This window comes from Cucurbita pepo, chromosome 3 (assembly GCF_057944985.1).
Source record: "Cucurbita pepo subsp. pepo isolate OVF chromosome 3, ASM5794498v1, whole genome shotgun sequence".
Lineage (NCBI taxonomy): Eukaryota > Viridiplantae > Streptophyta > Magnoliopsida > Cucurbitales > Cucurbitaceae > Cucurbita > Cucurbita pepo.
In genome coordinates, this window is record NC_141800.1 from 1,483,937 (window position 1) to 1,507,425 (window position 23,489).

At 35.5% G+C, this 23,489-nt stretch overlaps 7 protein-coding genes and 1 pseudogene across 8 annotated transcripts; 5 read left to right on the plus strand and 3 right to left on the minus strand.

Annotated features, from left to right (window-relative positions):
- The first annotated feature begins 1,719 nt into the window (after positions 1-1,719).
- LOC111791347 (transcription repressor OFP13-like) lies at positions 1,720-2,599 on the plus strand. Its single transcript, XM_023672635.2, has one exon. It carries the CDS (start codon positions 1,860-1,862, stop codon positions 2,571-2,573), a length of 714 nt encoding a protein of 237 aa, XP_023528403.2. The 5' UTR covers positions 1,720-1,859; the 3' UTR covers positions 2,574-2,599.
- Positions 2,600-6,453: 3,854 nt separating this feature from the next.
- Positions 6,454-7,173, minus strand: LOC111791369 (transcription repressor OFP6 pseudogene; annotated as a pseudogene).
- Positions 7,174-8,808: 1,635 nt separating this feature from the next.
- On the plus strand, positions 8,809-9,562 carry LOC111791640 (HVA22-like protein i). The gene is made up of 4 exons (XM_023673047.2): positions 8,809-8,884; positions 8,958-9,056; positions 9,140-9,260; positions 9,335-9,562. Exons 1-4 carry the CDS (start codon positions 8,853-8,855, stop codon positions 9,560-9,562), a joined length of 480 nt encoding a protein of 159 aa, XP_023528815.2. The 5' UTR covers positions 8,809-8,852.
- A 682-nt stretch (positions 9,563-10,244) lies between these two features.
- Positions 10,245-13,383, plus strand: LOC111789916 (putative HVA22-like protein g). Of its 2 annotated transcripts, none has more exons than XM_087121972.1 (7): positions 10,245-10,553; positions 10,746-10,794; positions 10,874-10,972; positions 11,330-11,386; positions 11,510-11,573; positions 11,754-11,960; positions 12,148-13,383. In XM_087121972.1, exons 2-7 carry the CDS (start codon positions 10,763-10,765, stop codon positions 12,430-12,432), a joined length of 744 nt encoding a protein of 247 aa, XP_086978098.1. In that variant the 5' UTR covers positions 10,245-10,553; positions 10,746-10,762; the 3' UTR covers positions 12,433-13,383. The 2 variants fall into 2 exon arrangements, with proteins under 2 accessions (XP_086978098.1, XP_023526405.2); XM_023670637.2 differs by having other exon boundaries at positions 10,246-10,553; positions 10,701-10,794.
- On the minus strand, positions 12,466-13,198 carry LOC111789917 (uncharacterized). The gene has a single exon (XM_023670638.2). The coding sequence runs from the start codon at positions 13,196-13,198 to the stop codon at positions 12,695-12,697; it is 504 nt and encodes a 167-aa protein (XP_023526406.2). The 3' UTR covers positions 12,466-12,694.
- Positions 13,384-15,090: 1,707 nt separating the features above from the next.
- On the plus strand, positions 15,091-17,932 carry LOC111791641 (2-Cys peroxiredoxin BAS1, chloroplastic). The gene is made up of 7 exons (XM_087122146.1): positions 15,091-15,422; positions 16,176-16,250; positions 16,626-16,707; positions 16,800-16,879; positions 17,043-17,168; positions 17,308-17,421; positions 17,605-17,932. The coding sequence occupies exons 1-7, from the start codon at positions 15,204-15,206 to the stop codon at positions 17,722-17,724; spliced, it is 816 nt and encodes a 271-aa protein (XP_086978272.1). The 5' UTR covers positions 15,091-15,203; the 3' UTR covers positions 17,725-17,932.
- A 376-nt stretch (positions 17,933-18,308) lies between these two features.
- Positions 18,309-19,183, plus strand: LOC111791863 (uncharacterized). Its single transcript, XM_023673362.2, has 3 exons — positions 18,309-18,655; positions 18,730-18,851; positions 19,015-19,183. The coding sequence occupies exons 1-3, from the start codon at positions 18,352-18,354 to the stop codon at positions 19,075-19,077; spliced, it is 489 nt and encodes a 162-aa protein (XP_023529130.2). The 5' UTR covers positions 18,309-18,351; the 3' UTR covers positions 19,078-19,183.
- Positions 19,184-19,422: 239 nt separating this feature from the next.
- Positions 19,423-22,787, minus strand: LOC111791154 (cytokinin riboside 5'-monophosphate phosphoribohydrolase LOG7). Its single transcript, XM_023672392.2, has 7 exons — positions 22,604-22,787; positions 21,797-21,894; positions 21,258-21,288; positions 21,070-21,169; positions 20,896-20,966; positions 20,093-20,236; positions 19,423-19,758 (listed from the first exon to the last, which is right to left on the minus strand). The coding sequence occupies exons 1-7, from the start codon at positions 22,709-22,711 to the stop codon at positions 19,663-19,665; spliced, it is 648 nt and encodes a 215-aa protein (XP_023528160.1). The 5' UTR covers positions 22,712-22,787; the 3' UTR covers positions 19,423-19,662.
- Between the last annotated feature and the right edge of the window lie 702 nt (positions 22,788-23,489).

Consider the following 23,489-nt stretch of genomic DNA (forward strand, 5'->3'; position numbering starts at 1 on the left):
TTAAGCTACATGTTAAGTTATCATGTCAATCAGAAGAGATTCCAAAGAAAAGTGGCATTGGACCGTAGAATACTGCAAACTGATGCAGAGTAGGCACCCCACCAAGCTGTAATTTGTTTTCTACCCTTATGGTTTCAAATGCATACTGAATCTTCTTATTAAAGATTTTCTTATACAAGTTTTTTGAATGATTTATTAGGATGATAAGGAAATATACACCATATTTTGTTCATATGGTGTAGTCTGGACCACCATTAAGGTTAGCCAGAGGTATGGCCATGGTCCCCCAAAATTCAATTATGGGTTCAATGCAAGTTGGCAACAGAAACCCATTTGCTTGAGGCATCAAAACGTTCCCTTTTTATATGCACTTGGTTTGTGAATGTTTGGACATACTGGGAAACAGGAACATTTTCATGCAATGCAATTAGGGGTGTGGACTGTGTTTAGTAGAGGACATGAGCCTAGGATTTACCAAAATTTGCATAAATACTATGAATTTCGTCATGAAAATGTTTGAATAGTTGATGGGTGTTGTCAAATGCATCAAATCAAATAATTGATAATGTGGACAAGACTGTCAGTTGTTGTATCAATTCTGTTTTTAATTATTTGTAGTTACTAGGTTGTAAGAACTTTTAGTTCATCATGATTTCACAGCTTCACATCGGAAAATTTTCGATTAGTTAATCATCTTTTATTAACTTTTTGTTTTCTGAGAACTGAATTTTCTTCCTTATATGATAGCTGTTTTCTCGTGTAACACTTAGAGGACCATTGACCAAAAATGGAGGCTATACTATAAAGTATATTACATTATTAAAAAGGCTACACAACAACTTCGTTTCACGAGAGTAGGGATCAAATTGGCCACTTCATTTTGACCTAGTTTTTCCCCGTTGGACATTTTTAAGTAATTATAAACAATATTCAACTTTCAAAAATTGCCATTACCTAACTTACTTGTCTCCAACAGTTTTTTGTGACATGTGTATGGTCGCTGCATGCGCTTATTACGATGTTTCACTCTGATTTTATATCAACAAACCCATTTACTTATTTTTGCACTGTATTGTAATTAGAATATCAAAATAGATTAAATGAATATAGCTCAAATATGAATAGTAAAAACAACACTATTATGACAATTTTTTTGAAATTGATTTCAAAATTCAAACACGAGCACATTGTTGTCACATCATTCTCTCTCAACTCCTCAAAGCCAAAAATTTTCAAAAAAAAAAATAGAAAATCCAAAAGTTTTGAATTTATTTTGTACTTAAGCTATGACATAAAATTTTCTTTTGTTATCTTTTTGTCTTTTCATAAAATTTTGTGTGCACTACGTCAAAATATTTAATGGCTTTTGTTTATTGCCAACGTTAATTGTTTGGATTTTAGCAATTATCATTTATGTTCTTATCAAGTTATGGTTAAAAACTTTGTTTAAGCTAATTAATTTAGTAATAAGCAATTAAGTTTATTAATGAAGATTTGAAATTAATACATTTTTAAAGCTAAATTAGAAACTTAAATTTATAAAAATTTAAATATCAAATTCTCTACTTATATATAGAAATATTGAAATAAAAAGATATAAACTTTGAACTTTTTAAAATGTATTATTAGTGATATTTAATTAATATTAATAAATAATTCAGAGGTGGAATTTATTAGATTTAGTTTGTACTCATTTAAGAGAATCTTAAATAGCCCTGCTTTTATAGTTCACCTTCCTCCTCCATTTCCCATCTGCCTCTTCAAAATCTCTCAGCCGCCATTAATGTCCGATTCAGAAAGCTCCCATTTTGAATCTCCAAAACAAATTTGAAAACAAACCCAAATCAGTTTCAGAGAAGATGTTAACAAAGAAGAAGAAGAAGAAGATGATGATGATGATGAAGCTCCCATCTCTCTTCAAATCCTCAGGACTCCACCACAACGACAAGTCGGCTTGGCCCTGGCCGTCATGTCGGCAGCCAAGAACCCTCTCTTTCCGGACAACCACCGCCGCCGCCGCCACCGCAACAGAATCCTCGGATTCCTTTTTCACACTCTCCTCCGAGTCCTCCGGCAGTTTCTCGACGGCGTCTGAGTGCTCCGGCGGTGACCCAATTGAGAGAATGATTCGAGGCCTCAGGTCGACGGAGAGGCTCCTCTTCGAGCCCGCCGGAAAATCAAGGTCGATTTTAAAAGAGGAGAAGAAGGCGGCGGTACCGCCGCCATTGAAGGAAGGGACGACGGTGGTATCAATGGATTCCGATGATCCGTTTTGGGATTTTAGGAAATCAATGGAGGAAATGGTGGAGGCATATGGGCTGAGGGATTGGAAGAGCTTAGAGGAGCTTTTGAGTTGGTATTTGAGTGTTAATGGCAAAAACAACCATGGATTTATAATTGGAGCTTTTCTTGATTTGCTTGTCTCTCTTGCAATGGCGGCGGCGGCGGCGGCTTCTTCATCTTCTTCATCAATTTCTTCTTCTTCTTCATTTTTACCTTGTGTATCATCATCCATGGAGATTGAGGAGATCACATCGTTAGATGAACATCATCATCATCATGTTTTCTTTTAATTTTCAATTTTTTTTTAAATGTTTAATCGTTTTTTTAGAATGTAAATACAAATTATTTTCTTCCACGTGTTATAATATTAGCGGATACAAAATTTATGTTTGAATCTCATTTTATTTTAGTTAATTTTTTAATAAATATTTAGGTTCTTTTTTTCTATTTTATGTTACTTTCAACTTATTTGATTTGTTAATATTGAAATAAAATTCCCATTTTAAAGTTTTCAAGACCATAATAGTATAAATATTTTAAAATTTTAGGAACTAAAATAGAACTAATTTGCACGTGGACAAATCAAAATAATTTATAAAAATATTTTTTCTTTAGAACTTGAAAATCCTTGATTCATAAAATAAACTTTTGGTGTTTCACTTTTGAACTAGGACGATTTTAATATTTTTAAAATATTAGTCATACTAATCTTCGTTAAAATGTAACACAAAAATGAAATAAAATAGGCATAGAACTTTGATTATTTTTCTTTTTTTATTTTTCACAATTTTTGATATGGAAACATTATTTATGAATAACACTATGTTAGAATTATATTTGAAACATTATTGTTAATAATTGATTGAATACGAGGTAAGGTCAAATTAGGTCGAATTATTCTTCAAAAAATAAATGTGGCCAAATTATTATTTTTTTTCTTTTAAAGTGATTTTTTTATTTTTTATTTTTATAAAAACTGATATTTCCCTTTAACGGCATTCTGTCATTAATGCAATCTGATACCCTCAAATCTATAAAAACGACCAACTCTTCTTCATTATTAAATTTCATTTATTTTAAGGTTAGGTGCTTGATCCACTGCAACACGCCTCATGGTATAATAAAGTATGAGTGATTAATGCACCATTGGATGCCTTACACGTGGAGGATTGAAGAGGTTAAAGTTCTCAGGTATATAGCGCTGAACAATCAGAGCCATTGATTTTTTTTTTAATTGGAAGGTCGTTATCAATTTCGCAGTTTCAGTAGACCCTATTTATATTATATATACTATAGATTGGGTTTATTTTTTGTCAGATGAAATTATACTTATTTTTTAAATAGCTATGATCATTTAAAATTTTGAATTTTGAATTTTATCCTTTTAATTTATAGGCTATTTTCATGTTAACACCCTGTAATTAATTTAAACGAAAATTTGAAGATTAAAATTGAAAAAATAAAATGGTCCCATGAGTAGGATAGAACAAAAATCTATAGTTTTCAATACGACCATGAATTCAGATTTCAAATTTTTTAATTGGCTATAAATAATTAATTTGAAATCAAAATTAAAATATTGATTTTTTTTATTATAAAAAAATGGAAAATTGTAAGATGGGTAAAAAAAATATTAAAAAAAAAGTTCCTGTCTTTTTATCCATAAATATCTTTAAATTTTTTAAAAAGAGCTTAGGAAATTTAATTATCTTATATAATTAATTAATTAACGTGGGGTTTGATGTTTAATCTTATCGAAATCCACACTTCAAAACAAAATGATTTTGATTTTGTTGTAATCATGAGTGTTAATATGATAATTAGTGAAGAACAGGAAAGAAAAGGAATCCATATATATTAATATACTATTATTATTATTATTATTGGTTGTAGTGAAGGATTGTGACCAAACAGCGTAGAAGCCTCTGTGTGTGTGTGTGTGTGTGTGTGTCTCTGTGTCTTTACATTTTCCAACTTTTCTTTTGTTTTTGTGTTGCATTTAATGCCGTCTGCTCTTTCGCCCATAAAATCGAATCATTTCATCTTCCTTATCCTATCCTTTATATATATTTCCCTCCAATTCCCAATTTCAAATTCACATGCATCCAATTATATAACACTTTCTAACCGCTACACACGTGTAACGCAGGAAAGAATTGCCTTTACAACTAAAAAAACATATGAATGTACTCCATGTCTATTGGTTGATACTTTCTCGATAGCTTCTCTTGTTAATTCAAGCCTTTGATGTAATATCTCGTAAGCCCTTTGGAAAGAAAAGCAGAAAAAAGGCATAGTAAGAAAGATAGTTTTGAGAAAGAGAAACGACATGATAAAGTTGTGATGAAGTTCTTGTCGTGGAATCAAGAACGCGAATAGGGTAGACAAAAAGCTTTGATCACGCTTGAAGCATGGGAAGAAAAGAGAGGTCCTCACTTGAAGTCATACGTCTTTTGTTCAACTTATTTCCAAATCAAAACTACTTGTTTATAGGATAAGAGCAAGGTGGCGTAGCTTAATTTACCTATAGTTACGGGATATACTTTTACCGCTAGTAATTAAACATTTTTTCGTATGCTAAGCTTCCATTTCTTGTATAGTATAATTCTTCTTATGACATATAATAATAATAATAATATGTTATTGTCAACTTTGAGCATAAGTCCTTTAATTCCATGAGCAGCAAAAAAGAAAAAAGAAAAAGATGGGCTTGAAGAATACGTACTGGGCCTACACGATTATTCCCCAATCAAGCCCATTTGATGAAACACATGGGCTGAAAAGTGTACACAAAGTGGGCCGATAAGACGTCGTACGGACAAATGTTTTAAAGATATGTTTGGTTATTTATCGTCAGACATTTGAGTGACAAATGTTTGTCTATGATACTAAACAAAGAGTGGACGTAAAATGATGAGGAGGGGGGGGGGGGGGGGGGGGGGGTGGGGGCAAGCATTATTAAGTACTGAGGAAGGGAAGCAGTGAGTTAAATGCATGCCACAGAGGCAGTGATGTCCAGCTAGCTGTGGCTATGGAGGCTTCAATTTCTACATTTTCCAATGTTATCTCTGAATCTCCTTCAACTCTCTCTGCCCTATCATTCATGTCTCACTGCCTACTGCCCGCTCACTCTTTCACTACTCGTATTTATGTTTCTGCATCTCAATTTCTGCACCTACTCATACATGGCTTTCAAATGATGTCAAGCTTCACCGCGTGATCACAAATGTGGACATTGGAGTTCATAGCTTTGGAGCCTATGCAACTATAGAATGCCTTCTCTAATCATGGTGGGAACAATCAAAAGTTTTGAAAAAAGTGAATAAAATAAGTTGCTATGCTATGATTGAAAAAGCAGAGTACAGTTTGGCATACAAATGGAAGCCATTCATTCCTTTGCCTCACACTTCTGACCCTTTTATTTTCTTCATCTAAGCATTGTCCTCTTCTTCACTCAACTTTGTCTTCACCCTCCCCCCATTCATCATCTCTTTTTTGTTTTTTCACATTCAACCGTGTGTACGGATCTCCACAATAGTATGATATTGTCCACTTTAAACATAAATTTTCGTGGCTTTGCTTTGGACTTTCTCAAAAAGCCCTGTACCAATGGAGATAGTATTCATTCGTTATAAACCTATGATTATTCCCTAAATTAGCCGACGTAGGACTTTCATCCAACACCAACAAAAATATTAGGCCTCGAAAGGATAGACACCGGGCGAAACAGAAACATTTTTTTTATAAAAATGTACAAGTCTTTTCCTAACAAATACGTTTTAAAAACCTTGAGTATAAATTTGCAAGAGAAAGTCCACAGAAGTTAATATCTGCTAGCAATGGTTTTGTGATGTCCTACATTGATTGGAGATGAGAACAAAACACCCTTTATATGGGTGTACAAACCTTCCTCTACCAGTCGCGTTTTAAAGCCTTAAGGGGAATCACAGGGAAAGTAAAAAAAAAAGGACAATATCTTCCCGCCGTGGATCTGGGTCGTTATAGGTTTGGACCGTTACACTATGGATATAGATACTAGAATGGCCGAACTTAGTCCAAATTAAATTAAGTTTTTTGTTGGACTATTGATTGAAGTTGTTTATTTTAAAATGTTATTAAAGTTGGCTAAATGAAAAATGAAAGAAAAGACAGAGATATTAAAAAGACAAAAAAAAAAAAAAAAAAAAACAATAGTTACATCTTCCCGCCTACTCCGTCGACATCCCAAAAATGAACCGATTTTCTGAAAATTAACCGAACAAAAAAAGAAAAAGAAAAAAAAAAAAAACTAAACTAAACTAAACTGATCGACCAATGAGAAAGCATGATGATGAGGCGTGGGTTAGAAGGCGCGTGACCGGACAGGGCGTCTCTGTTTAGCAAGCGCCGCCGTGGGCGCCGCTGCTCTGGCAGAGAATACACCATCCCAGATCTCGGCAAAAGCTCGAATTATAATCCCATGGTTGCAAGGGGAATTGAGATGAAGAAAACAGCTAAGAAGCTCTCGAAGACCTTCCTGACTGTAAATTTCGTTCTCCAAAATCATTTGCAGCATCGAATGTCGGAAATCCACATACGGAACATTAGAATCCTTTTCCACCGCCACGCTGGCGCTGCCGATCTTCCAGAACCCGCCTCCAACTATCTCAGGGCTGTAGGCCATGTCTACATCGCTCAGCTTCTTCTCCGACAAGCTCGATGGCGACCGGAAGAGGCGGCGGTCGGAGTTTGGGGTTCGGGACTTGGGCTTGGAACGGAAGATCTGTGAGAGGATGGATTTGCGCTTTCGGCAACTGCTGCAGCCAATGTCGACGGAGATGGTATTGAGGAGAAGCTTTTTTTTGACGGCGGCCATTGTGGGCGGAGGAGGAGAAAGTGAGGCGGAGCGGATTGTTCTGAGGTGTAATATATAAATCCAGAAGTAGAACGTGAGCTACGACTGGTGGGTCCTACACGATATGATGACGTTGTCGGATCCAAAATTTAATTATTTTTGTTTATTTAATTAAGAAACAATATGATTTATTTATTTATTTATTTTGTAAATATTATAATTAAGAGTGTTTTAATTAATATTAGGCATTGAAATTTTAAGCGGTTCTAAAGGAATACAACCTTCCAATTCAGAATTAATTATGGTTCCCAATGCCTAATATTAATATTAATTAATTTTGTTTGATAAAGTAAGAAAAAAGAGAAAAAATGTGTATATTCTATATTTGTTGTTTTTAGAAATAAATAGTATTTCTATTGTTTATTTAATAATTGTGGAGATTAGAAATTAAAAAGATAAAAATAATAATTGGCACAAAGTTGTATGGTCCGTGAGGGGAGTGCTTGTCCTTTTGCTAACAATCCCACCAATTCATAGTTCAATAATTCCAACGCCAACCAATGCGTTCAATCATTGTTTAACCAAATTCGTGAAAATAATTCTTTTTTTTAGAAAAAAAAAAAATTGTTAACCCAATGTCACGAGGGCTCACAATAAGGAAATTTTGTACCGAAAAATCTTAATGAACTTTTCGTCTCATAAACAGATCGAAGGCGTTTGAGTTATTGGCTTGTCTAACCTAGCACCATTCATGAGTAACTTGTTTAATGGTCCTTCAGGAGACATGGTCAAGAAGTATCATGCATAGTCCTTTTTTTTTCTTGGTCCCACCCAACACTACAAAAATAGGTTAAAAAAAGGGAGGACTTTCGCAATGGACTACGCCACCCAAACCAATTAAGGAGAGTTGCATCTGTCCCATCGCAGGCACCATCTAAACGACGGAGGAGATCAAAGTTGATTATTTAAAATTATTAAGGATTAAATTGAAAAACTATAAATATTTTTTTTTATAAGAATTGAAGAATTAAATATATGAATGTTTAAAGAAAGAAAAAGAATCAAGAGTCACAAGTGCATTAGTAAACTATTGGATTAGATTTGCACACCAAAACCAAAACAGCTTTTGAGACACGTGAGAAACCACACGGTGGTTTTCCCTTAAAAAAATTCAAGTGGGAGGGAATCAACTTTTTTTTTTTCTTTAAATAAATAAATACACACCCTTGCATAATTGCATTAGATCAGTGGTAAGTTTGGGTTGTAGGTCTTTAAATATAAATATAAATATATAAAATAAAAATAAAAATAAAAATAATATTTAGTTTTGTTGGATGGACCCACGTTACGTGTATGATAAATAGTATATGATCATAAACCAATTTCTTCCGGTTTATGAAATTGACATATTCAAATTTAAAATACACTCATATGACTATTTCAATTTGGTTACGTTTGAATATTGAAGAAACATGGAAATGCACGAAAAATGACCACCAAATTACTCAAATTTTATCCATTTCTAATCTCATATTTTATTATTCTTATTATTATAATAACAACGATACAATAAACAAGGTTTGGTTGATTTTTCATTAATTATACATGGTTTGACTGAATCATGGGCAAGAAAATCGTCTCTTATAAAACCTGTATTTATTTTTCGTTTTGATTCATCTTATTACAAATCCTTTCTCAAATCTCTGTTCTTGAATTCAAAATAAAAACACACAACATGTTGGGTGATTTTCTAGCTCGATCCCTTCTGTGAGTTATTCGATTTCTCTCCTTTTTGTGTTTGTCTATGAACTTGAAGTTAATGATTAATTTTGAATTGCAGGCTGCTGTTTGGGTATGCATATCCAGCGTTTCAGTGCTACAAAGCGGTGGTGATGGCGCCAATTCAAGTCGAGCAGCTTCGATATTGGTGTAAATTTTGGTAACAAAGACTCGACCAATTCATGTTAATTCAATAATTGAAAGGTTATTTGGGGTTAGAATCACTGAAATGTGGTGATGCAGGATCGTTGTGGCTATTCTAACTGTTGTTGAGAGGATTGCTGATGCTTTTGTGGGATGGTTCCCCATGTATGGAGAATTGAAGCTGGCTCTGTTTATCTACTTGTGGTATCCAAAGACTATGGTAACAACAAGCTTCAATTTAATCCCTTTGATGCTTGTTTGTTTGTGAAATAACGAAATAAAAAAACAATGCAGGGATCTGGGTATGTGTTCGACACGTTGTTGAGGCCTTTGGTTGATAAAAATGACAAGGATATTGAAAAGATGCTGTTGGATTTGAGAATAAAGGCTTGGGATTTGGCCATTTTCTACTGGAACAATTGCACCGAGTTGAGCCAATCTGCATTGCTCCGAGTTGTTAACTACATCGCTTCTCGCCCTAGTCCCTTAGCTCCTACGCCTTTTTCCAAGAAGCTGAAGTGAACTTGGTCGTTCGTGTTTATAAATCAAGATAACATCTCCCGAATCATTGACTGAAAATGAAAATCGGGATTTTTTTCTTTTTTCAAATCATGTTAACTCTGAACTATACAAGGTCTTTTATTTATTCTCACTTCTAGACCCAATACTTAAAGTCTATATCAATATTCAATTCCTTAAGTTGTCACAAATGTAATTTTATAATAAAATCACATGACTAATTCAAATTAATTCAAATAACTTATGCATTTAAATTCATTTGATTCAAATTTCATTTTCCCCTATATATATTTTAAATGGATTAAGATATTGGTCAAAACTAAAAATTTAAGATATTTGCATAAAAACAAACAAAATTCAATATGAGGAGCACAAAGATCCGTCCTCATTTCTGCCTAATTTTTCACACAATTTCATTATTTTATTCATATATATATATATATATATATATATATATATATATATCAAAAACGATATTGTAATATTGAAATATCACATTTTTAATTATATTTTTACTTATAAAATATTATTAAATTTATTAATAGAAGTCTATCAATTAAAATTTAAAAGGAATAATGTGTTTAAAAAATAATAAAAATGGAAGAACGAAAATTACCAGAATACCCTCCCAATGCCTTGTAGGACTAAACTTGTTTTGTTAAAGAAGAATCCCGAGAAAATCCGATCTCGCCTCTGACTGAATCGCGTGCAAGAGATCGGCGAAGACGTCCGTCGCAAGAAATCCTTTCTCTCTCTGAAAACACCATAACTATATCTTCTCTTTCTCGCAATCTCCATTTCCTTCACGCCATCTCAAATCCTTTCTCCCAAGCCTTCAAACTCCACTTTCGCTCTTCCTCCTTGTCTTCCTCTGCTTTGCTTTCTGATCGGACAATATTCGCTCAATGTGACTTCTGCCGGTAGTGTCTGCTGTAACTAATTTTGGGGATTCGGAACTGAACTGGCGGAGTTTATTATTTTCTTCCCCGATACGGTAACTCATTTCTACCTTTTCCTTTGTTTAATCTTGTTTATTTACTGGTTACGGTGTTGGGACTCTGGATATTGGATTTTGAGTCGATTTTCGTGGGATTGAGTTTTTATTGAATGTACGGTGCTCTGTTGTTGAACTCTGTTTCAGGTGAAATTTGGCGGGAATTATTTGTGTATTGATTGGGTTGTGTAGTGAGTTAGCGATTCACAATGTTGGGAGAAATAATGGTTCGATGCCTTCTGTAAGTTCTTGGTTTCTTCGGTTCTCTTTTTTAATATTCTGAGGTGAATTTAGTGATTGACAAAGGATGATCAATGTAGGATGCTGTTCGGCTATGCATATCCAGCGTTTCAATGCTACAAAACGGTTGTGCAGAGCCGGATTCATATCCGAGAGCTTCAATTCTGGTGTCAATTTTGGTAACAACGAATCCATTTTTACACTTCCATTTGGTGGAATGGTTGATGATTTCTGTCCTGATCTGCAGTGTTGCCTAGTTTTATTTCTCCTAATAATCAAGAATTTATTTCTCAAATTACGTTCCAATCCTTCTTATTATCGTTGATTTACATGGTGCAACTGTGATGAATGATGATTGCCTTAGATTTTTGTGTTTTGGAATAAAAGTGGAAAGGGTTTTCTCGACGCTCTTTGTTGCTTTGGCTTTGGCCTTCGCCTTTGTCTGCTTTGAACAAGAATTTGAGTAGCTTTCACTCCACTTTGTCATTGATTATATTACTTTCAAATTGAATTCCTATTTATTTAATTGATTTCAGGATCATTGTAGCCATTTTAACGGTTGTTGAGAGGATTGCTGACACTTTAGTCGCATGGTATGTGTAGCCGTCTTTTCTTTTCTTTTCTTTTCTCACTTTTTCCTTGAGGAATTTGAACTGTGTCGCATTTTTCATCATTTCACCTGCGCTCAAAATTTATGTTCCAAAACCTTTGTGAAGGATGCCCATGTATGGAGAACTGAAGCTGGCTCTGTTTATCTATTTGTGGTATCCAAAGACCAAGGTAAGAAAAATGAGTGAATTATTCTGGGAGTAGCTTTAGGTTAAGATGTAAAACACAGGACATATCCAGAGCACCTAATCTATGAGTAGCGTAAAGTAGTTAGTTCTAATTTGAACACAACTATCTTAAAGGTGGGCAAAGCTGTACTGTTTGTTAATGGGGACGGCTAAAACAATGCAGGGAACAGGCTATGTGTTCCACACTTTGCTGCGGCCCTTGGTTGATAATCACGAGATAGATATTGAACAGAAGATGGTGGATTGGAGAGTTAAGGCCTGGGATTTGGCCTTGTTCTACTGGAGAAACTGCACTGAGTTGAGCCAATCTGCTATCGTCCAAGTTATTAATTACATGGCCTCTAAGCCTGCAGCAACCCCACAAGCCAGGGTAACGTTCTAATCCTCCTCCTTGAGGGAAAGGAAAACAGCCCTCTTAGTTTTAGCAGCAAAATAGAACGAAACAGCACTCATCTTTCCATTGCCTTTAGACATTTACAAAAACCTTACCAGGAATTGAACCCGGCAAGAGCATATCTATACCCATTTAATTAGAGATATAAATTTACATTTTGCAGAGGAACGAGCACCATCAACATTCAAGCGCGCCGCCACCTCCACCTCCTAACGACCTGCCTTCATTCTTCCGGAAAGCTCCAAGGCAGAGCAAAGACTCGGACAGAAGTAAGGCCAGGAAGTGGTTTCCAAGTCCCCCTACTCTGCTCCGTTCCAGTCGTCGGCGTTCCACAACCACGGCGGAGGAATTTGATGTGCAATTTCCCCTCCACGACCAAACAAACTATTTTTATAGAGATCAAAATCACAACCAGGCTCGATTCAGAGGATCGAAAACGACCCATTAGAAGTTGCCAAACAAAACTGTACAGGAAAAGAAAAAACTGCAAACCCTGTCCCCAACCAAAGGAAGACAAAGGATAGATTCATTTTGGAATTTTTCTTCAAATATTTACATACCTTTTTATTTTATTTTTTTTGTTTCTTTTTCTTCGACTACAGTCATAGAGGTGTATGTGTGTATAATCATCAATACACAGCATAGAATAGAAACAGATGACTGATTTCAGTCAAAGAGGAGCTGATTTGTATTTCCCCCGATCACCATTATTAGACAAAACTGACCCCAACAACGCGAAATATTCGATTAAAAGCGTTGGTTACACTGGAAATTATGGGCAGGTTGACGAAGCTGAGCCAAGCTGAAAATCTAAGCCAGATACGGTGGAGGAGGTGGGGTCCAGAGGAGCTCGGGGAGGAGGCCATGGGCTGAAGATAGGCCCACGCCGCCTGCTTCACAAGGCGGTTGCGGATCGAGATCTCATAGCCGGAATTTGCTGCAGAGGCGGCGGTAGGGGAGTAGACAGCGGTAGCCGAGGGCAAAATGTCTCTGAGGGAAGTGTAAGCAAGGGAGGGTGAAGAGGGGGAGGAGGATTTTATTGGGACGAGCTCGAAAGCCAACGGTAGCGGCGGCGATGACGCTACACCCCGGGAGGACTTGGTGGCGGCGAGAAGGTTTAGCTTAGATGGCACGACGACGGGCACCGTGATCGAGTTTCTGCGACGGAGATTGGGCAGCGGTGGGTCTGGTTTTAGAGTGGAGGTCTGGTCCATGGCGGCGGAAACAGAGAGAGAGAGAGAGAGAGAGATGAATTTAATTTAGGTGGAAACTGGGAGAGAAGCAGGAGAAGAAGAAAGAGACATAGTTATTATGTGATTCTGGGTGGGTGGCGCGTAATTGCATTAGGAATAGAAGCATCAATTATTGCACTATAAATAAAATAAATAAATTGTCTCAATCGTTTATTATTCTTTTAACACCAGCGCCTCATACTTTTTCTTTTAAATTCTCAAAAAGGGCAGAAACAAAATATTATTTTTCAAATTCCCAATAAGCTCACAACATTAATTATTATTTTCAAATTCCCAACAAAATATTATTTCTTTCCCCCTTTAATTTAAAATCTAATTAGCCATTGAATTATTCTTAATCTTCTAAACGAACCCCCTTCATAATATTGATTTATTCATCTCTTCTCTTTACATCAAACAAATTCACACACTCCGGTCTCTTTCAATGTTGAAATTTTCAACACAAAAATTATGTGGTTTAACTTGATTGTATGTGAATATGATAGGGTGACATTAATGAAAGCATACTTCATATTCAATGCTATAATTAAACAATAATTTTTTTTTTTTTTTTTTTTTTTTTTTTTTTTTGACTTTTGAATCAGATGTCATATCAATGTATTTCATTATATAAAGGGGTCATTTGTAATTATGTTAAATTATAGAAGATGAATCTATTAAATTCCTTTTGCATTATTAATTTTTAAAAGACTCAGGAAGTTAAACATTATAAATCTCACATCGATGGAAGAAAAGAATGAAATATTTTTTATAATAGTGTGGAAATCTCTCTCTAGTAGACGTGTATTAAAATTGTGAGACTGATGACGGTACCTAACGAGCCAAGTAGGACAATATCTACTAGCAGTGAGTTTAGGCTATTAATAACATTAATATGTAACCACCCAAACCCACCAAATATTGTCCTCTTTATGGTTTCCGTTAAAGAGATCCCTTTAAGGTTTTAAAACACATATTCTAAGGAGAGGTTTCCACGATCTCACAATAACAAATTTGCATTAAAAAAAACGTGGTTAGTGTGTAGAAAATGGACCCATGGGGGCATGCCTGGGTTGTGACTGTGGAATGGAAAACAAAGTCATTTCATTTTGTGGCCCTAACCAACGATGTCTATGAATGATCCCATTCCCCAGCTGCCTTGCTTTAATTTTGGGATTCTTTTCTCTGTGGCTCTCCGAATGCCACTCCTTCTATGACTCATGGATCCCATCCCAATTCCCAAATTGTCCCTTTCCAACATCCCCACTACATTTACTCTTAAAATCTGGTTACTAATTCAGCCCGGAGGATCGGTTCCTGAACTTCAAAACTTCATTGATAATAACGTATATGTGAAAAGTCCAAACACAGTAATCAAAATTTAATTATTTTCTAAACATGTTATTGTGATAAGGTCTTGATAATATGAATGATTCATGTTAGATTCAAAGAGAACGATTCAAAACATTAAATTGCTAAGCCACTTTCCAGATAATAATTATTTTCTTGAGCAAATTACATTCACCCCCCTTGATTTTTAGATGCCAAATGGAAATATTTTCTAATATGCCTAAATGATTCCCCATTCTTATACTTTATTCCGTGACCCTTTTGTCCATCTTTTTTATATTCAATTTATTCTCTTTTTATTCGCAACATACTTATCCTCCTTTTTGTTATCAATTTTATTGTAATTTAAAAATAGAAAATAGTTTAATGAATTAGAGAAATTGGGATATGGGCCTAAGATCCACGAGCTTATAAATGGGCCTAGCAACAGTAGTATCCAAGTAAGCCCAAATGTAGATACGCAATTACCATATTACCCTTTGTCTTCTCTATCCTCTGGACGGTAGAACAGCAGATATTCCCAGAGTTTGCCCCCACAAGCGTGTGGAGGTTTAGCGGTTAAAGTTATCCCCTACTCTCCATTTCTGCGCCTCAGACTGACTTTGTGCTGCAGATTCCCCCTTTTTCATCCTCCCTCATGGCTTGCTCCGCCGCTTCCTCTGCCCTTATCTCCTCCAATCCTTCCGCCTTTCCGACCAAGTCCACTGCTCCCATTGCTTCCGCCTCTTTCTCCCGAACCCTAGCACTTCCCAAATCTTTCGTCGGCCTTCGAAAATCCTTCCAGTCTTCTGCTCCTCGTTCATTCTCCTCCACCCGTGGCGCTCGTTCCAGACGGAGCTTTGCTGTCCGGGCTTCTGTAAGTGATACCTCTCTCACTGCTCCTTTTTTTTTTTTTTTCCTTTTTTTTCTATTGCGATGGATTGTTTTGACTAGTTATGTAAGGACCGGCTGATTAGGTTTTCTATAGAAAATTATCAATGGAGCATTTACATGTTACTCATACATATTTGAGTGTTGGCAGATGAGGAAGAATTAGCCTTTTCTTTTTGTATTATTTTTGCATTACGTCAAAATTTTGTAAGTCGAACTTATTCCCATTATGATTCCCCCCAAATGTAGCCTTTTGAAATACACTTTTCTGAAAAGTTCTCTGTTTTCGTTATGTTCATTTAGTTTTTTCATGTTTTCAAATTATTGCTGCAGTCATGCGAGAGTGAGTTCGAGATTGAATCACTTTTGGACGGATAAAAAGTGTTTATTTAAAATACTCATAGTGTTTGGCTATGATAGGCAATGTAAATTTTAAAAAGCATATCTAGAACCAGTAGAACCAGTTCATTTTTAGGTGTTTTTGGAGTACTTCATTGCTATTTTTCTTAGAAGTGTTTAGAGGAAAAATTTTCACTTTTTAACACATTTGTATTTTATATGCTTGAATTACGCGGAGATTTTGTTATTCTACATTTTGCGTATTTGGTTATTTGCAACTCACGATGCTTGCTCGTGCAAGGCAGAAATCAGCTTCTTTTTACTCAAAATGGGACTATGTGAAGTATTTACTTTTGGGGGTTCCACTTCTTACTTTATGTTTCATTATTTACCTTTACAGAGTGAACTCCCATTGGTTGGAAACATAGCACCAGATTTTGAGGCAGAGGCGGTTTTTGATCAGGAATTTATCAAGGTACTTTTCAATGGCTTTGGTTTTGGATACATTAAATGCAATGGTTTTTTAAAATCAGAATTAAAGTAAGCCTATAAAAGTCATGGTTCAAGATTATGCGCAAATTTCAAGGGTACTTATTTTTCATATTGGGGTATCTGAGAGGAATATACAGTTCAATAAACTGCCAAGAACAGTTTTCATGTGATCTTTCAAGTGTTTAGGGTTGTAATTGCCATGTCAATCATGAAGTCGATAAAGAATTTTCCTGCTGTATACAATACTTCTAATCCAGAATATTTGGACCCCTGATTTGTTTTACATTATCATCATAGTTCTATGTTTACTGGCCGGTTTGCATTTTCTTCTTATTTTATCTGAAGTATTACTATTCAGGTTAAACTTTCCGAGTACATTGGGAAGAAATATGTGATTCTCTTTTTCTACCCATTGGACTTTACGTTTGTTTGTCCCACAGGTTTGTTACACTAAACTATGCCAAATTGAAGTACAGTAAATACTGTTTTTAATTGCTTTGAACCTAAGTTTCTTTTACTTTCTATTTTGTAGAAATTACTGCTTTCAGTGACCGGTATGAAGAATTTAAGCAGCTAAACACTGAAATTTTGGGTGTTTCTGTTGACAGTGTTGTGAGTATCTCTACTTGCTTCTCTTGTTCAACAGTGATATTTTTTAGAAGAAGTCTTTTGTGTTGGTGGAATTCTGCTTCTATTCCTCAAAACGAGACAGTTATTTTCAGTGGTGAATCGAGGATTGTGAAGTGTGATGATACTAACAGAATCCTTTTTGCAGTTCTCACATCTTGCTTGGGTCCAAACTGATAGAAAGTCTGGTGGCCTTGGTGATCTTCAGTATCCACTGGTTTCTGATGTCACTAAATCAATTTCAAAATCTTTTGGTGTGCTGATCCCAGATCAGGTACGAGATTATCCTAATATTTCATATGAATTATCAATTTTGTGCGCATTATTTGAGTTTACCTCTGCAATAGATGTATAGAAATGACATCGTTGTAATTGCTCATCTAACCTCTGTCCCGCAACATTTTAATGAATAGGGAATCGCACTGAGAGGCCTTTTCATTATTGACAAGGAAGGAATTATCCAGCACTCCACAATAAACAATCTTGCTATTGGTCGGAGCGTTGACGAGACGAAGAGAACTCTCCAAGTAATTGTCTTCTCAAATCCACTTCTTCCTCTCTATACCCATTCGGACTTGAATTTGCAACGAAAGGAGACTGAAATTCAGTTCATCCTCTAGGCCAACTATTGTTTTTGGCTTTTGAGTGATATCAAGGGTTCTTGATCTCATATCCTGTGTATAATTTCCTTCTCTTTGGTGTTGTTGCAGGCCTTGCAGTACGTGCAGGAGAACCCAGATGAAGTGTGCCCTGCTGGATGGAAGCCTGGGGAGAAGTCGATGAAGCCAGACCCCAAGGGTAGCAAAGAGTACTTTTCTGCTATTGCTTAATTAAGTCCGAGTCTGAGTCTGGTGCAAAGCCATTGCCATTTTAGTTATTTAAATTTTTTGGTATGCCGGTTGTGGAACATATTGGATAACGAGGCGTGAGTCATGTCATTGGATATAGAGTGTTCATATTTCTCATCCGTAGATGAATGGAGCAGCAATAAATTGATAGGCTCTTCTAGGCATTAGCAATGGCATCAATGCTTTCTCACGCCCTTGCTTTTCTACTGTCCAAATTTGTGGTCGAACCTTGAATTACTTGAATCGTTCTGAAACCCCAACTAAATCTTCAGTTCTAATGAACAATTTGACAATTTGAATGAATATGACATGAAATTGAACATCGACCTTGTTCTATTTTGACTCAAATGAAAAATATTATATGAAAAATTGGCTAATCGTAATTTTCAAATGTATGATCTTTTGTTCTGAAATAACAAAAAAGAAAACCCTTTACACTTTGCATCATTTTGTAGTGAAAAATTCACATTTCTTTTCTCTAATCTTCCTCGGAATCACAGCGGTAAAACTTGTGTCCGTTCTTAAATCAATGAAAGTCGCAGACGGGCGCACTTTCGAATCTGAGCCACAAGTTGCAGGACAAACCGAACCCTCATCCTCAGAATCACGATGTGGCCACAGTTGCAATTTCTCCGCCACAACATCGCCTTATCACCGTCGCCATCGTCAGTACCCGCCACCTTCTTCACTTCAACTCCTCCAATTTCGTACAGTTGGCGATTGAGATTCAGGACACCGACGCTGACGCAGACGCTGCCGCCGCTCGAATCGCGGAGACCGAAACTCGTAGTTTCGGCAACGGCAGTTCCAGATAATCGGCCTCTGGATCTGACGGAGGATAACGTGAGACAGGCACTGGGTGACGCTCGTGCGGAGCTCGCACAGATCTTCGACGCCTCCGTCGGCATTACAGGTTTGCAAATTTCTGCCACACTACAAGTTTTCGATATTGAAGTTCCGATAAATTGAGAGAAGAAAGTGACTCAGGAGTGGTGGAATTGGCGGAATTAGATGGACCATTTGTGAAGATTAGTCTTAAAGGTCGATTTTGGCATAAACGTTCCACAGTTGTAGCTCGGGTGGGCAATTATTTGAAGCAGAGAATTCCTGTAAGTCTCTCTTTCTCTGTCTCTACATTTTTAACTGATTAACAAAGAATACTAGAGTCTATGTTTGATTAAAATCTAGTGTTTTGTTTAGATTTGGATCGATTGATTTTGGGTAAACAGTTTTGTATATGAATAGTTAGTTATAAGAGTGGTGTTGATGCAGGAGATTTTGGAGGTTGAAATAGAAGATGAGAGTCAATTGGATGATAGTCCTGCAAGCTTTTAATCACCCAGAAACTGAGTAGCTGCCATATTGGTATGAACCCACCCACATACAAATTTTATTGTTCTTCATAGCTTGTTTTATGGGGAAAGCATATGACTTAACACAAGTTGATATTTGTTTTGATTGCTTAAACACACAATGATCTAATCATGCAACTAATACAAAATTAGGACATTAATCATTAAACATGTGCCTCACATGCCCACCACACCTATTCAAAATAGTCAAACCCATACCATTTTTTTTTTCATTTTCTTCCTTTTTTTTTTTTTTTTTTTTTTTTTTTTTTAAATAACCATTTTCTAAACAATATTAATAATTGGAAAGAAAAAAGAAAAAAAAGCCTTTTTGTTTCCAATTTCTTTTCATTTCTTTTCACTTCCAACAAGTATACATAAATGGCCAAATTGCCCACAACCAAAAAAAAAAAAAGAAAAAAAGAAAAAAAGAAAAAGGATAGTTCCCTGTGTTGGAAGTTGCAATGCGAAGATGGCATGCTTCGCTCATAAAGATATATAACGGTTTTTATAATATTTATATTTATATACCCAAGTAACGCCACTTTGACCTTGCTTTTTTCATGAATTACGTGGCGATCTCTGATTCGGCCACGTAACTTCTCCTGTCAACATCTTCCCACACCAACTGTGACGTTATCTCGTCGTACTCCGGTACGTATTCCTGCCGTAATTAATTAATTAAAAAAGAAAGAAAAAAAAAGGCCAAAAATTCCCCATTCTCCAGGGGCCGGTTTGTAATTAGTTAAATTATCGTGTACCAGTTGAGGTAATTAGAGAATAATTAAAGCCTCGAAACGCAATTAAGACCCAGAGATTATTATATTTAATTTAATTAAACAAGTCAAGTGGGACACTGCCCATTTCCGTAGGAATGGGAAAGTGTAGGGACTGCCCTTAACTGTGAAGTTAGCCTTTGAATCAGAGACACACTGCCCTTAAAAAGTAATTAAAATAATAATAATAATAATAATAATAATATAAATAAATAAAAGTACCTCAAGTTGTCTGACTAAGGCCTTGGCAGTTGGGGCAGACACAATAATACGACGTGCGGTTGGCGACACAAAGCCTTCATCAACTGCCTTATCAATGAAACTCAGCAACGAATTGTAATATCCATCCACATTCAACAGTCCCACCTGCAAATTTTATTCATTTTCTTTTTATAATTAATTGTGTTCTTAAAAAATCAAAGAGATTTGTTTGACCACCAATTTCATTATTGTGTTATAATTGGGGAATTTTGAAGGGAAATCTTTTAAGCTCCAAATCTTCCCCATGTGAGTTTGGAGTATCACTCACATGTTTTGATTCTCTATTTCAAGGGTTTGTCAGTCATTGTCCGACGAATTAGGTTTAAGGGTTGGGTTGGGTTGACTCGAACGAACTCATATTGACTCATCTCAAGTACCCGACCGATGCCTATAGTCGACCAACTAAATTTTGGTTTGGATAAAAGGGATTCTTTACTTGTTTGTCAAGCAAAAGGGTGTTGAAAAATGGGATCTTTTTTGGTGGGTTCTTTCCAACAGACATGGGAAACCATATGGTTAGTAATCATGGAATTATAAAATGGAAGGCCAAACCAGAACACATGGATCTCATGTGAAAGGGCCATCATTATGATTTCAACATTTTCAAACAAAGACAATGCAACTTTTTTTTTAATATATGAATCATTATGGCTTTAACACGAAATGTCATCTCTAGATGAGACCAAATGTTTGACTTGTCTGCCATTGTAGCCTAAACACATAAAAATGGATACAAAAAAAGTGAAGATTGTTTTAGTACTCACAGGCTTGCGATGGATTCCAAGTTGTGCCCATGTAATAACTTCAAGAAGCTCTTCAAGCGTCCCATATCCTCCTGCAAGTTTCAATTTTTATGCACAAAATAAGCTTATTAACACTAATTGTATGCCCAAAATCTCTGTGCTATTCATATGGAACAATCAAGGAATGAGTAGTACCAGGTAAAGCAATGAAAGCATCGGCTTGTCGAGCCATCTCGGCCTTCCGTTGGTGCATATCCGACACGGGTTTAACTTCTCCAACACTCTCACCAGTTATCTAAACATATCAAGATTTATAAATTCAGTAAACATTCATCCATAGCAAAGGGAATATGCTTCAAATGCAAACTTCTTTGTTTATGTACCTCTACAGTCATTAGGGTCCTTGGAATTACTCTGCAAAACAGTCAAAAAAAAAAAAAAAAAAAACACCGAGGTTACTAACAATCATTTGACATTGAAAGTAGTGTTGGAATTCAAAAGCCATAAATTCCTCGGTGGACTACAAATAATAATGAAATAAAACTGTCGGCCTTTCATATCGTAGAGCAAGAACATGAGGGGACAACATAAATCCAATAGACATTCGAACCCCAAATGTTTGGGTTTGGAGTGGGATTGTTGACAAGTCCCCATCTTTTTACAGACAAGAACTTGGCTGTAAATTAATTGGTCTGAAAGAGGAACTGCTTTTTGACTGCTGCCTTGTTTTACCCATTCTTTATTACAAATAGAATGGAAAAGGTAAAAAAGAAAAGGTTTTTGAAAAAGTACACCAAAGCTAATTAAGTTAAGTTGGTTTGAGAAGCAAAGTAAAGGTCATAATGTAATCATCTTAAATTGAAGAAGAAGAGGGGGAAATTATAAAGAAATTTATTTATAAAAGAGGGAAAGAGAAAGAAACCCTAGAACATGGCGCCCGCCATCATGAACAGCCTGAGAAACAAGACCCATCAATCCCACGCTCCCACCTCCATAAACAAGATCAATGCTTCTCTCCACCTTCAAACATTAAAAATTCAAACACATCAATCAACACGCGTTGCAGTTGAATCATCATTAAACAACAACAATAACAACAAAAAAAAAGGGAAATTTTGAATTTTTTAACCAAGAAATGAGGAATTGGGAAATGAAATGACCCATTAATTTGAATAATAATGGGGAAAATGGGGCATAGAAGGGTGTGTGATGTGAAGAACGCTCATACAAGCTCTCATCATGTCAAGCAAGCACGTTTGGTTTCCCAGTTGCTAATATTTATACAAACCCTTAAATTATATGAATTTGATAATTAAAACATGTTGAGATCATGCAAGAAGGCTGCTCAACTGACAGGCAGGTTACAGCTCAAATCTCACTGTCTTTCTCTTTCTCTCCCTCTCCCTCTCCCTCGAGGTTGAAGATGATGAGTTCAAATTCAAACTTCAAAAACCTCAAGTGGATGAGTTGTGATATGAAAATGGAAAGAGAGGACTTTTTGAAAAGGTAAAGAGATAAAAGAAAAAGCTTGATTTGTCTTAACAAATAGGAATATTGAGAGAATGACTTTATGTCAAATTAAGGTTGATTTGGTTCCCAAAGTCAAAATACAATACTTGGGAAACAAAAAAGATGGAATTTTTCGAAATGGGTTTTGAAAAAAATGCAACAATGAATGATTAAAATGCATGAAAATGAAAACCCAGATCATGGATTGTGAGAAAAATACCAGTTCTTGGCCAAGCTCCACAGCAGCAGATTGGTAGGTAGGCTTCTTCCCAGAACTGCTTCCACAAAACACACAAATCCTCTTGAACCTCGACTGTGTCCCTTCCATTTTTGAATCGCTAAATTTCTGTTTACAAAATGATTGATCTCCTTGAAGAACAACAACAACAACAAGAAAAAGAATAAGAGGTTTGAGAATGAAATGAAAGTGAGTATTTGTTTATATAGCCACCAAAAAACTCTCTCCCCAAACCACTATTTTCTTTTTCTTTTTTTAATTTCTGTTTATTTTATTTAAATAGAAAACCAAAAAGTTTAAAGAAATACCTTTTGTTCTTTTCCGAAATGGAAACCGAGTTGTTGTTGTTTTAAATAGTGTGGAAACAGGAATTTTTTTTTTTTTTTAAAAAAAATAATTTTTACATTATTTTCATTTTGGGCTATGGATTACGAATGTGTATACGTAATCTACTGCGCGTGGACCCTTAAATTAAGAGCAAATAGAAATTTGACACATCGACAACATCTTTGGGTCCCACCTTGGTCAAAATATTTTTTAAAACTTACATTCCCTCGTTAAATATTTGATTAAACTTTTTGGATTAATTTTATCATTAATCAAACTACGAAAATGGGATTAATTCATGTTATATGTCGGTATTATATGGTTAAAGGGTTTTCCATAAAATGAATAAGTCAACAATAGGAATATAATAAGTGATAATGAAAGCAATAACTTGTAAAAGTGGTGGAAACAACTTAGTTATTAAATTAATAATTTCATTTTTTTAATTCTGGATGTCACAACAATATCCATACATCAAACCAAACCGTATATATTTCATAAATATATAATCTTAACATCAACATCCATTTGATATTATAAA

What these genes read in the sequence shown, in the direction of transcription:
- LOC111791641 (XM_087122146.1), top strand. Translation starts at nt 15,204, where the DNA reads ATGGCTTGCTCCGCCGCTTCCTCTGCCCTTATCTCCTCCAATCCTTCC. An exon ending in GCTTTGCTGTCCGGGCTTCT is followed by an intron (nt 15,423 to 16,175) that starts GTAAGTGATACC and finishes TTACCTTTACAG; the next exon opens with AGTGAACTCCCATTGGTTGG. An exon ending in TACGTTTGTTTGTCCCACAG is followed by an intron (nt 16,708 to 16,799) that starts GTTTGTTACACT and finishes TCTATTTTGTAG; the next exon opens with AAATTACTGCTTTCAGTGAC.
- LOC111791154 (XM_023672392.2), bottom strand. Translation starts at nt 22,711, where the DNA reads ATGGAAGGGACACAGTCGAGGTTCAAGAGGATTTGTGTGTTTTGTGGA. An exon ending in GGCGGGCGCCATGTTCTAGG is followed by an intron (nt 21,289 to 21,796) that starts GTTTCTTTCTCT and finishes ACTGTTTTGCAG; the next exon opens with AGTAATTCCAAGGACCCTAA. An exon ending in TTGGAATCCATCGCAAGCCT is followed by an intron (nt 20,237 to 20,895) that starts GTGAGTACTAAA and finishes TAAAATTTGCAG; the next exon opens with GTGGGACTGTTGAATGTGGA.
- LOC111791640 (XM_023673047.2), top strand. Translation starts at nt 8,853, where the DNA reads ATGTTGGGTGATTTTCTAGCTCGATCCCTTCT. An exon ending in TTTCTAGCTCGATCCCTTCT is followed by an intron (nt 8,885 to 8,957) that starts GTGAGTTATTCG and finishes TTTGAATTGCAG; the next exon opens with GCTGCTGTTTGGGTATGCAT. An exon ending in CGATATTGGTGTAAATTTTG is followed by an intron (nt 9,057 to 9,139) that starts GTAACAAAGACT and finishes GTGGTGATGCAG; the next exon opens with GATCGTTGTGGCTATTCTAA.
- LOC111789917 (XM_023670638.2), bottom strand. Translation starts at nt 13,198, where the DNA reads ATGGACCAGACCTCCACTCTAAAACCAGACCCACCGCTGCCCAATCTC.
- LOC111789916 (XM_087121972.1), top strand. Translation starts at nt 10,763, where the DNA reads ATGTTGGGAGAAATAATGGTTCGATGCCTTCT. An exon ending in TGTGGTATCCAAAGACCAAG is followed by an intron (nt 11,574 to 11,753) that starts GTAAGAAAAATG and finishes AAAACAATGCAG; the next exon opens with GGAACAGGCTATGTGTTCCA. An exon ending in CAGCAACCCCACAAGCCAGG is followed by an intron (nt 11,961 to 12,147) that starts GTAACGTTCTAA and finishes TACATTTTGCAG; the next exon opens with AGGAACGAGCACCATCAACA.
- LOC111791347 (XM_023672635.2), top strand. Translation starts at nt 1,860, where the DNA reads ATGTTAACAAAGAAGAAGAAGAAGAAGATGATGATGATGATGAAGCTC.
- LOC111791863 (XM_023673362.2), top strand. Translation starts at nt 18,352, where the DNA reads ATGTGGCCACAGTTGCAATTTCTCCGCCACAACATCGCCTTATCACCG. An exon ending in CGCCTCCGTCGGCATTACAG is followed by an intron (nt 18,656 to 18,729) that starts GTTTGCAAATTT and finishes AAAGTGACTCAG; the next exon opens with GAGTGGTGGAATTGGCGGAA. An exon ending in ATTTGAAGCAGAGAATTCCT is followed by an intron (nt 18,852 to 19,014) that starts GTAAGTCTCTCT and finishes GTGTTGATGCAG; the next exon opens with GAGATTTTGGAGGTTGAAAT.